This window comes from Vigna umbellata, chromosome 2 (genome assembly GCF_029865625.1).
Source record: "Vigna umbellata cultivar VRB3 chromosome 2, Vumbellata_1.0, whole genome shotgun sequence".
NCBI classification, from domain to species: Eukaryota; Viridiplantae; Streptophyta; class Magnoliopsida; order Fabales; family Fabaceae; genus Vigna; species Vigna umbellata.
Window position 1 is genome coordinate 32528724 of NC_142166.1, and position 15453 is coordinate 32544176.

A 15453-nucleotide genomic window follows, 5' to 3' on the forward strand; every position below is an offset into this window, starting at 1 on the left:
GAATAAGAATTGATCAAAAATATAAGTTGGTTAATTAGTTTTTTTTACTTAATAAAAGTGATAAAAAAAATAGACATTACTATAGTGATATTTAATTGAAAATGTAGTTTGGTTACATTTACTATGATTACTTTAACAAATTTATGCTTAAGATGTACTTTAACAATTTAATATAAAAACTTGCACAAAGAGTTAAAAAAACATAATACAATAGTGAATCATCTCATTGGGTTAGGTAAGTCCTTTGAAAATGATGAATTGAATATAAAAATTCTTAAGTCTTAGAACAGGACTTGGCAACCAAAGGTGACTGCCATCAGTGAGTCACAAAATCTCAACACCATGTCAATGGCTATAACGCCCCTAATAGGATTTCATGTATATAAACAAAATAATCTTAGAGTACAAATTTTTCTCGTCAATTTGTTTTTTAACACGCGGAAGCAAAACCATAACCATCTCTTATGTTCGTACATCACAACAAAATAAATCTTATTTATCCCTCTTTTTTTAAATAATAAAATCTGAAATTCGTAAATAAAATACAATATAAAAACCTCAAACAATTTATTTTTCCCGTCTTTCTCGTCGAGCTACTCCCGTACAAGTACGATCATCGCAGGTGGAAACCACAACCACAACATGCAAGAGTGAGATACCAGAAATACCCTATAATATAACATGACATACACAATACACACAGGCCAACAAGTCATAACATCATATCTTAACTCAAAAGACAATATCACAAACATAATAAGCCTTTCATAAACCAATGTCGTTTCCTTGTATTTTCGTCGTCATACCATGTTCTCAATAACAGTCGATTGTCCTTTAGTGGACCAATCGTTCTTTGCATTTCTTCATCACAGCCTGCTCTCAATAACAAGCGATCCGAGTCGTCCTCCATTGTCACTTCAGACCTATCTCCCTGACTCCTCAAGGATTAACGAGTAAAAACACTGATACTACGCGTACCGGTGCACTATACACAGCACGAGCCGAAGTCTTGGGCGAGTCATTCACCTCCTCGTGTAGAAGGAAGTGACACTCGAATCTTCGTTCTCTTGCGAGACTCAAATTCTTTAATTGTAATGCTCACACGTCCTACGAAATTACAAGCAAAATAACATGGTTTACGTATACGACACCAACAACTAATTAACCGTGATCAATCACGAACTCATACATGTTCTCAATAACATGTATAAACCAAACAAAAGCGTAGGCCAACAAAACAAGCATGCTCAATGACGAACTCATACATGTTCTCAATAACATGTATAAACTAACCAAAAGTGGGCCAACAATAAAACAAACAATTCTCAATAATTGTTTTAAATAACTATACCAAAACACCCCTCTGAAATTAATACGTTCATACTCTAGAACTAAAATTTACTCTCTCACTAAGGTGGGTCCCACGCGGGTTCATGAATTTAAAATTCCCCAGAATTACTAACTCTTATCGAACATTCTGATTTTCCACCTTTTCCTTTCTATTTTCACTATCAAATATTCAAAACATTTATTTTACTCACTATACAAACTCTATATAACTCACATGCATACTTCTTCCTTTTCTTCCATTATTATTCATCAAACCTAATTCACCACTGATAACAGTTGAAAAACTGTTATTTTCATGCTTAAAATTGATACTAAAAGCAACCTTTAACACTTAGAAACTAGCTTGGAGTCATGCTTTTGTTCATATTTTTGGAAATAAGAGAGCTGGACAGGTTTATGCTTGATTTTAGTGTTTTATGCAGGTTTTAAGGTGAATTTGGTGAAAGAAGTGAAGAAGGATAGAGATGGAATCAGAAAAGAACTCAAAAAGTGCAAAAGGAGAAGCCGCAAGTACCGCTCAGCGGTAGTTTACCGCTGAGCGGCACTCAGGAAGACCCGTTGGCTCCGCTGAGGGGTGAAAATGCAGCTGAGGGGAAAATTAACTACGCGCTGGTACCGCTGAGCGACAATGTACCGCTGAGCGGCAGTGTACCGCTGAGCGGTGGTCTTTTGGGCTTAGGCCCACTTTTCTGTAATGTTATGAACAATATATAAGCTTTAGGTCTTCCTAGGGTTTGTATCTTTGGTTGGAGACGAAGAAAACACTCACTTTTCCACCCCTTGGAGGAAGATCTTGGATGCTCAGGCTACCTACTCATCTTTCTAGGCTTTTATCTTTCATTCTTTCATTATTGTTCATCTAGTTTCACCATGAATATGGTGAACTAAACTTTGTATTGTTGTTGGGGAATCAATGTAATCTTGTGAAACTCTCATATATGGAATTTGTGTTTACACATCTTATTTGAGATACATGCTTTCTTTCATCATTAGTTAGGGTTTTTCCTCTTTGCTCAAAGCATGCATTGTTTAAATCATTCGATGCGATGATTATTGATTTTGTCGTTATGGGAACGTAGGGGAAATCTAGATCCGGGGAAATTCTCCCAATAACATATTGCCTAGACATAGGAATATGAGGGTTGGTTGCCTTTAAGCTTCTGTGCTTAGAATTAATTATTAGGGATGCTAGGAATTGTATGAACTCGTAATTAAGGATAGGCCTTCTTGCAAGGTGATTTAGAGAGTCGCATTAATCTTGATGAAAAGAATGATGAATTCCTAAAATATATGAGAGTGGATAAGATGAAATTGATAACCCCAACAACATACTCATCCATCTAATTCGTTCAAGTGTTTTTATTCCTCTTTTCCATTGATTAAACTCATGCATACATGTTTACTTATTGTCTTTTGCATTTGAAACCTATAATCAATTGTTCACAAGTCCTAAATAATCAATAAATCATATAACTAACTAGGCCATGAGTCCTTTGGGAGAACGATACTTGGTCTTACCGAGTTTATTACTTGATACGATTCGGTCACACTTGCCGAGGGTTAAACAAGTTTTTGGCACCGTTTTTTGGTGTTCATAAATTTGTCATCAAGTTTTTGGCGCCGTTTGTGACATCCCAATTATATATATATAAAACATATATAATAAAGACGTCATCATTTATTAATATAGGAAAGCAGTCAAGAGTAATTTAAGGATTACAATCATCCTTAGAATAGCATGGAATTGAAAACTCAGAGTAATAGGGTTTCTCCCTAGAAATTACATAGAATTTAAAGCTTTAAATGTACAAAAGTCCATCAAAGCTAACTAATAAAAGCTAGCGAATCTAAGCTGCAACATTGTCTTCCCCATCAAGTACTGTTTCCAACGTATCCTCCTTGCCATCTGCTCCCGTATAACGAATTATACGATCATCGCACATACCCAAACACAAACAAGTAGGGTGAGCTAACATGCAACCAATCATTTATGAAACATGCATGCAAACCTCATATAATAATTATGTCATACATACTCATACCATCATACAACAATCACATCATACATACTCATCCATTACTTTGATACACATGGTAAATTGACATCACAAGACTTGTTACTTTATAACCCGACTCGTCCGGACTAGAATGATTACCGAGCTATGGCGGGTCTTGCACTCGTGGTGGCTTTATGAAACTTGGGCACTACCGCCCGGCACTACCGCCTTATGAAACTTGAGCACTACCGCCCTACCACAGTCACGAGGTTAATCCGTCATCACTCACCTTGGATCATATGGAAGCACCTAAGACTAGGACCTCCTGCTACTCCTCACCACATGATTCAATCCTTTTTACATGAGAAGAAAGACCATTGGAGTTTCAGGATGACCCCCAAAACTGAGCTACCATGTAATCATTCTATACACCCCCACATCACCACCATGTATCCTCTCCTTGAGGATCATGGAATTACGTTCATGAATCATACTGTCACTTTGAAACTTAACCCAAGACACGAATAACCATATACCATCATATTATCACAGTGAATCTAACATATCTCATACATTCACATACTTTCCACATAAATCACATTATTATAATTCACAATCATGTTCAGATGCATAAATTCAAATCTAATAAAATCGAATCATTTCAGAAATCATACAAACTGAATATATTCCAACAAGATATATTACACAATAATTTAACATTACAAAATCTGTTCAATAGGATTTAAGTTAAAAACTTATCGAGTAGACTTCCAGGAAAGAGAGGTGCGTCACAATGGACAACTTAAGTACCAAGTCTTTCCTTAGCCAAAGTGTTCCTCAACTAGTTTTTAACAAATTTCTTATTTACAGATTCAAAACAACAGCATATAATATTTACACCGAATTTCAACATAGATAGATATACAATAAGCATTAACAGTATTCACACAGAATTTCAAGATATGAATAGTAATAAAACATATTAAATCATAATATAAAAGCATAGAAAGGTTAGCTCCCCTACCTCTATTGCAGACTTAATCTCCTGCTCCGAATTTGTTTCCCCGAAAACTCTTCAGAACCTCTACTCTTCTTGCAACTAAAAATTTCTCCCTAACTATTTCTTCTCTATTTCTCAAGCTATCACTTGATTCCTCTTCTCTTGGTGAAGAATACCCTTCCCTCCCATGGCTATTTATAGGTAAAAAAATTTACTATTCATTAATATTTTAATATTATTTATTATTTTAATATTATTTAAAAATAATATTTTAATCATCCACTTTATTAAATCTGATCCTAATTTCTTCCATGCTAAGGAATTCCTATTCTAATTCCTTCCATGCTAAGGAATTCTTTTTTTTTTTTTTTTTTTTTACTATTCACTATTTACTATTCACTATTCACTATTCACTTTTTACTATTCACCATTCTATTCAATTTTCTTAAAAAAATCCTAAATAAGTTATCAAAAATTTGAACCTCTCCTTCTATAATTACTATAATTTTATATCCAAAATTTACATTTTTCTATCCATTATTATTACTAATAAAATGCTAAAATTTACTATTATAAATATTTTTCATGAGCCTTACACCGTTGCCGGGGTTCATAAATTTGCAATCAAGTTTTTGGCGTCGTTGTCGGGGACTCGTGGTTTAACTAGTTCATTTGTGTGATTATTGATTATCTTTGACTTGAATTTTAATTTTGAAATTTGAATTTCTGTTTTTATTTTTCGGTTTTTATTTTATTTTATTTTATTTTCTGTTTTTATTTTCTGTTTCGGTTTTTATTTTATTTTTCTATTTTTATTTTTCTGTTTTCTGTTTTTATATTCTGTTTTTATTTTTTTTTCTTATGTCTGATCTTATATCTTCTTCTATATCTTTTTGTGCTAACCAATTTTTCTAGGGATTTGTTTTCTTGTGTATGCAGGAAGCAATCCGAACTAGAAGTAAGAAAACTGCAGAACCTCTTCTTGAAGGCTTAGACGAGAGTAGATGGAGGAGAAGAATCCGTACATCTAGAAAACTTTTTCCTTCTCTGGAAACTTTGTTACAACCATCACCACAAGGTTCTGATCCATAGCACTGAGGAGATGGAGAATAATAATGCCAGAAGAACTCTTGCAGATTACACTAATGTAGCTGGACCTTAGCATTTCAATAGCATAGCAAGACCAAGAGTCAATGCAACTAATATGGAGGTGAAACCGACATTAATCCAACTGGTTAAGAGTAACCAATTTAATGGGTTGTCCACGAAAGCCCATATGAGCATCTCACAACTTTTAATGAGATTTGCAACACAGTAAAGATAAATGGGGTGCCGGACGAAGCAATCAAACTTAGCCTGTTTCCATTCTCATTAGGAGGCAACGCTAAGCTTTGGTTGAACTCTTTTCCAGAAGGAAGCTTTACAGAGTGGGAAGGAGTGGTGACAAAGTTCCTAAGCAAATACTTTCCACAATCAAAGGTAAATAAAGGAAAGCAAGAGATTTCATCTTTCAGGCAAGGCATGGAGGAATCACTAGGTCATGCATGGGACAGATATAAAAGCCTATTAAGAAAAACTCCCACGCATGGTTTCGACGAAGTGGAAGTAGTCTTGATCTTCCTTGGAGGTCTTGGTTCACAAACCAAGATGATGCTTGACGCCTCAGCTGGAGGAAATATCAAATGGAAAACTCCAGAGGAAGCTACAGAAATAATTGAAAACATGGCTACACATGATCATGAGCTGAACAGTGAAAGAGGAGCTCATATTCAACAAAAAGGAGTTCTACAGTTACAAACCAATGATGTCTTGGTAGCACAGAACAAGATACTAACTCAACAACCAGAGACTCTCACAAAAACACTTGCACAACTGCCAAAAGAGTTAAAGACTGTTGCACAGGTTCAATCATAGTTGTGTGAATTATGTGGGGGTGACCATATCAATGGTCAATGCGCCTTTCCAGCAGAAGCTTTAGAGGATGTTAACTTCATGGCCAATCAATTTCCATACCGTAAGGGGAATTTCAATCAAGGGTGGAAACCACACCCAAGCATTGGTCAAGGACAAAGTGGGCAAGCTGGACAAACTGGGCAATTTAACAAGCAACAACAACAACCAACCTTATGGCAACAGATTTCTATACTTAATGAAAGATCAATAAGGATGGAAGAAACTCTTCAGCAATTCATACAGAAAACTGAATCTTCTCAAAAGAGCACTGAAGCTGCTATTAAGAACTTGGAGATTCAAATGGGTCAGATTACCAAGCAGTTGGAAGAAAGGCCTGACAAAAATTTTGGGGCTAATACTGAGGTTAACCCTAGGGAAGAATGTAAAGTGTTGGAGAGTACAAATGATGAAACAATTGAGTTAGACAGAGAGAAAGAAAAAGGAGAGAAAGAAAAAGAAGAGAGAGAAAAAGAAGAGAGAGAAAAGAGAGAAAAAGAAAAAGAAAAAGAAGAGAGAAAAGAGAAAGGAGAGAGAAGAGAGATAAAGAGTAAAGATATTTTTCCTTTTCCAATAAATCAAGAGAAACAATTTGATTTTACAGAATTATTCAATATGGTGGACAATGATGTACCTTGGAAGGAGATATTACAACATATTGCAGTTTATACAAAAGCTGAGGAAGAAATCTCTACAAAGAAAAGACGTAGAGATGATGATACAAAGAAGTATAAAGTTGTTAAAAAGGAGCCATTCCCTTCAAAAGCAAAAGATCTAGGAGGTTTCTCCATTCCATGCACAATAGGGAAGAAAAGGATAAAGAAGGCTTTACTTGATTTAGTATCAAGTGTTAACTTGATACCTTATTCTTTACTTGAGCAGATTGGTGATGTTGATGTGAAGCCTATAAAGGTTAACTTAGTAATGGCAGATGGATCCTCAAAGAAACCCTATGGAATAGCAGAGGATATTTTAGTTTGTGTAGGCAAACTACAGTTCTTGGTAGACTTTGTGGTGATGGAGATAGAGACTAAAGAGATACCCATTATTCTCGGAAGACCGTTTATGAAAACGGCCAAAGCCATCATTGATGTGGATGAAGGTATAGTGGTGCTCCAAGACCGAGAAGAAAGAGTTGTTGTAGATGTCTTCAAAGAAGAGAGGCAGATGCAGGAGGAAGAAGCTAGTCATAAAGCTGCATATCAAGATGTACTCATGACTAACCCTGAAGATGAAAAGCCCAAGGTTAAAGGTAAATATTGTTTGTTGTTTCAGGTACAGGAAGAAGAAAAGATTGGAAGAGGAAGAAAAGTCCACGATGACTGGATGAAAGAACGACTCCAACTTGGTAAACCTGTGAGATTCAAAAACAAGTTGTGGGTTGTGAAAGGCTACAAAGAAAATGAGATGATAGAGATAGAGTCTCCACATTCTACAAGAGTCAAAAAAGTGTACCGAAATCAGTTGATGAGTTGGTGTGATATGAACATCAACCATGAAGAAAGAACTTGAACTTTATTGGGTCAAGCTAATGATGTTAAAAGAGCGCTTGCTAGAAGGCATTCTAATGATTTGAGGACATTTTTTCTTTTGATTTTATTTTGGTTTTGTAATTTTTAATCAGTTGGACATTATTTCTATAAAATTTTTGGGTATAGCATCTACTGAAGGATGCTAGGTAGTTAAGTATCTACTAAAAGATACTAGGTTTGTTACACCTAATGACGGGTGAAGGTAAGAAAGATTTACACCTACTGATGGGTGTTGGTGGATTTTGGGTCAGGCTCGTGACGTTAAACAAGCGCTACCTGGGAGGCAACCCAGTTGATTGATTATATTTTTGTTTGTTTTACTTTAGTTGCATAATAGGGATTTGCATGAGTAATATGAGAATTTTATTGCAGGGAGCAAGTGAGGGGTATGTTTAGGAGGCACTTAGGTTAAGCTAGGGAGAAGAAGAGCACTTCCCGAAAGTGCCGCTGAGCAGTAGTGTCGCAGACTGGGCTTAGGTTGCCCCTTAGCAGAACCCGAGCCCATTAGGGTATTTTTATACCCTAAGCTGCGCCTTGGCTTCTCTTTTCAGATTCTTCTCTGCACACACACTCCTACATACTTTTTCAAAGGTTCTTTACAACTTTTCCCTCATCCCTCTTGAGAAAATCTTCCTTCCACTTACTTTTTCACTAGTTTTCCATCTAAGTTTAGAGTTGAAGAGAGCATCATTATTCTTCATAGCTTGAAAGCATTCTCCATTCATCTAGCATCTCCACCCAAGTAAGTCAAGCATTTTCCATTCTAGGGTTCTTGAGTTTGAATTTGATTGTTGAAGCATGAATTTTTAGGGGTTTTGATTTTTATGCATAATTTAATGATTTAATTGATGTTTGAACCGATTGAACTGAATGATTTTGATCTGAAAGACTGAAAATTGCATGTGGGTGGAGTTAGGACAGGTTAAAAGTGCATTTTTCAAAAATCTACAGAGTCACCGCTCAGGGGTAAATTGCCGCTGAGCGGCACTCTGACATATATGTTATTTTTGTTGAGTTGTGTACTGGATTATTGCAATGGTGGCGTTGAGGGGTGATTTTGACCCTCAACGGTGGTTTAGCTTCAAAATAAGGTGTTGTTTGTGGTTTACTAATGATTAACAACATGTTTTGTGGTTTTGTAATCTGTGTTTGATGTAGGAATGACATCCTCTTCGGGCAAAAGAGTGAAGACCATGGCATCCAAAAGAAAAGAAAAGGAACCAGAACAACCCCATTCTAGTAGGTTCCTATCTCGCAAACATGAGAAGAACTTTAAGGTGGTCCAAGATAGGAGAGTCCTTATGGAGAGGAAGGTTGGAATGATACCTTACTTTGCTCCTCAATTTGGAGAGCAATTGTTGGGAAATGATTGGGGAAAGCTAGCCACATATCCTACACCTGCCAATATAGCTATGGTGAAAGAATTCTACACCAATGCAAGGAAGATTGGTGATTATCCGGCTGAGAATTACCTAGGCTATGTCAGAGGCCATGCTATTAGGTATGATCCTGATTCCATCAACAACTTCTTGGGTACTGTGTGGGCTGGTGAGCAGTGCCAGTTTGCTCTATGTATGGAAGAAGACACTGATTTTGATGATGTGGAGAGAGTTTTATGTGTACCTGGAGGACATTTTCAGAGGAATAGAACTGGCTCTGTGGTAAACATTAGGAGGACTGACTTGACTCCTCTTGCAAAGTATTGGATGGCATTTTCTCATGCCAACATTCAACCATGTTCTCATGTGTCAGACATCACTCTTAGCAGGGCACTCCTCCTTTACTGTGCAATCAGGAACTTGAATGTCAATATTGGACAGGTAATAGCTGATGAGATAAGGGTGTGTGCTAACACAACAAACAGCAAAGCACCCTTAGGACATCCTTCTTTGATTACACACCTCTCCAAGATAGCTGGGGTGGATACTTCTGCTCCACCATTTGAAAGGCCAAGGAAAGCAATTGATGAGGCCTATTACAGACAATACTGTGGAGGTGAGGAGGCAGCTCAGCCAGTTCCACCACGCCGTACTCGCAAAGAAAGAGGGCAAGCACAGAGTCAGGCATCTGCTGAGACAGATGAAGCAGAACCTTTCCAAATGAGGGACATGTACATGTCTCTTATAGGTGCGCAGTTACAGTCTATCCACAGAGGGCAGGTGGCCACTGCTGAGATGATTGTTGGAATGTTTGATACACCTCCAGCACACAGGTGGACTATGGAGGAGTTTCATAATGTGGTAGCTTGGCCAGAAGAGCAGGTACAAGGAGGCAGAGCTGAAGTAGCTGAAGCTGAAGCAACTGAAGCTTCAGCTATGGAGATGGATGAAGATGATGTTGATGATGATGAGGATGATGCATTTGAGGATGCTGAAGATGAGGGAGAAGAAGAGGATACAGATGACAACTCAGATTGATGAGGAGCTGAGATAGCATTTACTGATGAATGCTATCATAACTAGAGCAGGACTTATGTTTTTGTTTTATGTTCTGAACTTATTTACTTTTGTTTTTAGAATAGGGTTTGTTGTACTCAATTGGAAACTTTGTCTGTTATGATAGTTTGCTTATGATTGTGATTGTTTGATAAGTAATGCTTGATGATGCTTTGATATGGATTGATGCTGAGATGTGCACATTATATGCTTATACTGGTGATTCACAAGCTTTGTGAACAAATGCATGATGTTGTGATCATGATTATGATACTAAGAAAGATGTGTATATGTGGAATGTGAATGAGCATATATGTGAGGTTTTGAGCTCCAGATTTTTTGTGATTGAATGCTATTACTTTGAAAGCATGAATGACTTTGCCCAGGTTTTCTATGATTGAATTACTTGCTTGTTTGCATCATATGATCAAGGCTATTTGTTGGTAACCCTTTTATTAGCCAACTTCATGAAATTAGCCACTAAAAGAGAACACTATGTGTTCTATCCTTTGAATCCTTAGCCTTGAACATGATTTGAAAACCCTTGTTGAAAAGCTTTACCTTGAGTTAAGTAGAAAATATTTTGTGGTATTGACAAATGTTCAAGTTTGGGGTTGCTAGAAAATAGAAAGGGAAATTGAAAGCATTGACCTAAGAGCTAAGAATTAAGTATGTGAAAAGAGAAAGAAAAAGAGAAAGAAAAGAAAAGAGAAAGCAAAACTCAATGCAAAAGAAAGTTGGGGAAAAGTAAGAATGATTGTGGTTTTATGATTCTCTTAAAACTCAAGGGTTTTGTGATCTAGAAAAACCAATTTTCTTGTTAGCCCAGCCACATTATAAACCATTGAAAAGTCCTTGTGATGATGCATGCTTGTGAATTTATTTGATTGTGGTTAAATGAAAGACAAAGTCAATTCATGTGACATTGTGATAGTAGAGTGAATGAGTGATTACCTCTTATACACTTGTGTTTGAGTGAAACACTTTACTTAGTGAGGAAATATTCCATGAGCACATAAACATCCATGCTTAGTGGATTGATCATTCATGAAAAATAGCATTTGCTGGATATTAAGTGACTTTGTGAACACTAAAGCATGTGTATGTCTTGATTGAAATCTTTGTCATGAGCTTAATTGAAGTCTTTACTTATCTTGAAAAGAGGATTTTTGAATGGAGTAAACCATTGTATTGATTGGTAGAAGATTGAGTTACATTTTGTTTGCTTGAGGACAAGCAAAGTTCTAAGTTTGGGGTTGTGATAACAGTTGAAAAACTGTTATTTTCATGCTTAAAATTGATACTAAAAGCAACCTTTAACACTTAGAAACTAGCTTGGAATCATGCTGTTGTTCATAGTTTTGGAAATAAGAGAGCTGGATAGGTTTATACTTGATTTCAGTGTTTTATGCAGGTTTTAAGGTGAATTTGGTGAAAAAAGTGAAGAAGGATAGAGATGGAATAAAAAAAGAACTCAAAAAGTGCAAAAGGAGAAGCCGCAAGTACCGCTCAGCGGTAGTTTACCGCTGAGCGGCACTCAGGAAAACACGTTGCATCCGCTGAGGGGTAAAAATGCTGCTGAGGGGAAATTTACTACGCGCTGGTACCGCTGAGCGGCAGTGTACCGCTGAGCGGTGGTCTTTTGGGCTTAGGCCCACTTTTCTGTAATATTAGGAACAATATAAAAGCTTTAGGTCTTCCTAGGGTTTGTATCTTTGGCTGGAGACGAAGCAAACACTCACTTTTCCACCCCTTGGAGGAAGATCTTGGATGCTCAGGCTACCTACTCATCTTTCTAGGGTTTTATCTTTCATTCTTTCAATATTGTTCATCTAGTTTCACCATGAATATGGTGAACTAAACTTTGTATTGTTGTTGGGGAATCAATGTAATCTTGTGAAACTCTCATATAGGAATTTCTGTTTAAACATCTTATTCGAGATACATGCTTTCTTTCATCATTAGTTAGGGTTTTTCCTCTTTGCTCAAAGCATGCATTGGTTAACTCATTCGATGCCATGATTATTGATTTTGTCGTTATGGGAACGTACGAGGAAATCTAGATCCGGGGAAATTCTCCCAATAGCATATTGCCTAGACATAGGAATATGAAGGTTGGTTGTCTTTAAGCTTCTGTGCTTCAGAATTAATTATTAGGGATGCTAGGAATTGTATGAACTCGTAATTAAGGATAGGCCTTCTTGCAAGGTGATTTAGAGAGTGGCATTAATATTGATGAAAAGAATGATTGATGCGGGCTGTCGCGACCCGTCAAATTTGATTGCAAAAATTAATACAATATAGTACTAGGAAGTGACTCCTAGGTCGTCTCTCAAGGACCAATTTGTGGTTCGGTCTCAGATTAAACACGAAGTGGGGGGAGGGGGTTCTGGATGTTTTTGATGCAGAAAATAAAATAAATTAAAACTGGAAATTAAATAAAACAGAATTTAAATCGTTGAAATAAATTTTAAAGACTGTAAAAACAGAACGGTAAAAGGGATAGTAAAAATAAAAGCACTTGACTGAAAATAAAATTCATCAAAGATTCAACATTTAAATTAAAATTCTGGACAATGAAGATAAACAAATAAACGAGTAAATTGTTCCAAATACTGTAACACACTATTACTCAGCTACACGCTCAGAAATAAAATTCTACGTTATTCACTGTTTGAAATGAAAACGCAGAGCTGGCTACTGGAATAGAAAGAGGCGAGAGCCTCCTCTAGGCCGTCACTCCATCTGCTGCTTCTCTTCCTTTTTATTTCCAAAATTAAGACATGCTCGTGTATACTCCTCCTTGATTCCAGCCAGATTTTCTAGCCCGTGTTTCGTTTTTGTCTCCCTAACAGCCCCCTACGTCTTTCTTTACTGTATATGTGCCAAAAATAAGCAAAAAGGGTGGGCCCTCCATGTCTTGCTTTCTTTTCTCCAGAATAATCACCGTGTGCTCCTCTCTGCTTTCAAAAGTAAATCAGTGCAGCTTGTGCTTTTTGCATTTTAGCTGCTTGCTTCTCTTCTCAATTCCATTCAGCCGTGTTTGTCTCTATGCGGGATCTTCTTCCAGTCGTCCAAGAGTACCACTCACCCTTTACGTGGACCAGTCCCTTGCTACCATCTTCTCTGCTGCTGGACGAAGGTTGCTGACCGTGACTCCTTTCACATGTTCCAGCCCCTTGCTTCTTTTGTGAGAGCCCCTCCTTATATATGGTGGTTGCTGCCTTTGTGCACCTCCAGCTGGACCGTGAGCTTCTTTTCCATCTACGTGTAGCACCTCACTTTTCTTCCAGCCAGCCATGTCACCGTGCACACCACTCTCTTCAAATGGAACCAGCGCCTCCAAGCTTCCAGCCTTCACCGTGAATATGCTTCTCTTTTTCGAATAAAGAAATGACTTTGTTGGTGGTGGATGGACCTCATAGGCCGTGACATTTACTTGGAAATTGTGGCAGCCCGCTTTCTCTTTTATTCTACCACATAAAATCATTTTCCTAAATTGAAAACAACACTGCAACATTCCAACCAAAATATATATTTTTTTAAAAGCTTTTCTATGTGGATGTAGCAGAACTCCTTGCTGGACGGTTCTCATGAGCTATTCCCGTGTGCATATCCAGCTAAATGGAAATGAATTTTTGACTTTTGTTTCTCATTTTAATTTAAAATTTAATTAATGAAAAATTTCTCTTTTAGTCCCAAAATATTCTCCAATAATTTCCCTGCACTCAGTAATGGAAATAATTAGTCTCAGATAATTCAAATTAATTAAAATAAGAATTTCTGATCGAATTAAGCACAATTAAGAAAAATGGGAAAATACTAGACATTTAAGCACAATTCCCCGATTAATTCTAGCACAATAAACTAAGTGAAGTGAAGAAAATATTGACTCATCAATGATGAATTCCTAAAATATATGAGAGTGGATAAGATGAAATTGATAACCCCAACAACATACTCATCCATCTAATTGTTCAAGTGTTTGTATTCCTCTTTTCCATTGATCAAACTCATGCATACATGTTTACTTATTGTCTTATGCATTTGAAACCTATAATCAATTGTTCACAAGTCCTAAATAATCAACAAATCATATAACTAAATAGGCCATGAGTCCTTTGGGAGAACGATACTTGATCTTACCGTGTTTATTACTTGATACGATTCGGTCACACTTGCCGAGGGTTAAACAAGTCTTTTGGCGCCGTTTTTCGATGTTCATAAATTTGTCATCAACCACACCAATCTTCTTTCTTTTCACTACAACTTACATATGCTCACTCTTACTTTTATACCAATTTCATGTACCTACAAGCAATTTTTTTTAAAAAAATGTTAACTCTTCTCACTCTTTTTCCGTTTTCACATGTTTGTTTCTATTTCATCTAACCGATATTCAAACACTCAATTTCCTCTCTTTTCAAACTTAACTTAACTCCTTTCTCTTTTTTACTTCTGGTCCCTATTGATTCATCATTCTCTTCCACTAGAAGGAAGAGGAACCCTCATCTTTTACATCAAAACCTAAGTACTCTTGTAAAATTAGATATTGTCAACACCGACCTTCGCTTACTATTTTGCTCATAAATCTTTGTACATAACTCTAAATGAGTTGATTCCTTTTTTATTGGAAACTAGACTTAAAAATCTTTCTTTAGAAACCAAACTTGTAATTTTTGGACACCAGGTTAGCTGTAGTGAAATTATTAAAATCAGAAATTTAATCATGCTCTGGTATTTTCAACTTTGACCTTTGTTGATTGTTTTGCTCATTACTCTCTCTACCAAACTCTAATTGAGTTGATTCTTACTTTTTTGGAAACTAGACTCAAACATATTTCTTTGGACACACAAACTAGTAATTTTTGGATAGCAGGTCTAGCTGTAGTAAAATTAATAAAATTGGAAATTTAATCACGCTCTGGTATGCTCAGCTTTAACCTTTGATGACTATTTTTCTCATTACTCTCTCTACCAAGCTCCAATAGAGTTGATTCTTGATTTGTTGGAAACTAGACTCAAATAAATTTCTTTAGACACCAAACAAGTACTTTTTGGACAACAGGGATAGCTGCAGTAAAATTACTAAAATTGGAAATTTAATCACACTCTACGTATGCTCAACTTTAACCTTTGATGCCAATTTAACTCATTAATTTCTCTAGTAAACTCCGAATGAGTTGATT

The 15453-nt window shown here is 36.5% G+C and overlaps 1 protein-coding gene across 1 annotated transcript in view; it reads left to right on the top strand.

The window, feature by feature from the left end:
• The first annotated feature begins 348 nt into the window (after positions 1-348).
• LOC148203824 (uncharacterized) overlaps positions 349-15453 on the top strand; it is a 47991-nt gene continuing 32886 nt past the window's right edge. The window contains exons 1-2 of the mRNA XM_088107774.1: positions 349-378; positions 6262-7460. Coding sequence (XP_087963900.1) covers positions 349-378; positions 6262-7460 — 1229 coding nt within the window. The remainder of the gene's footprint in view (positions 379-6261; positions 7461-15453) is intronic.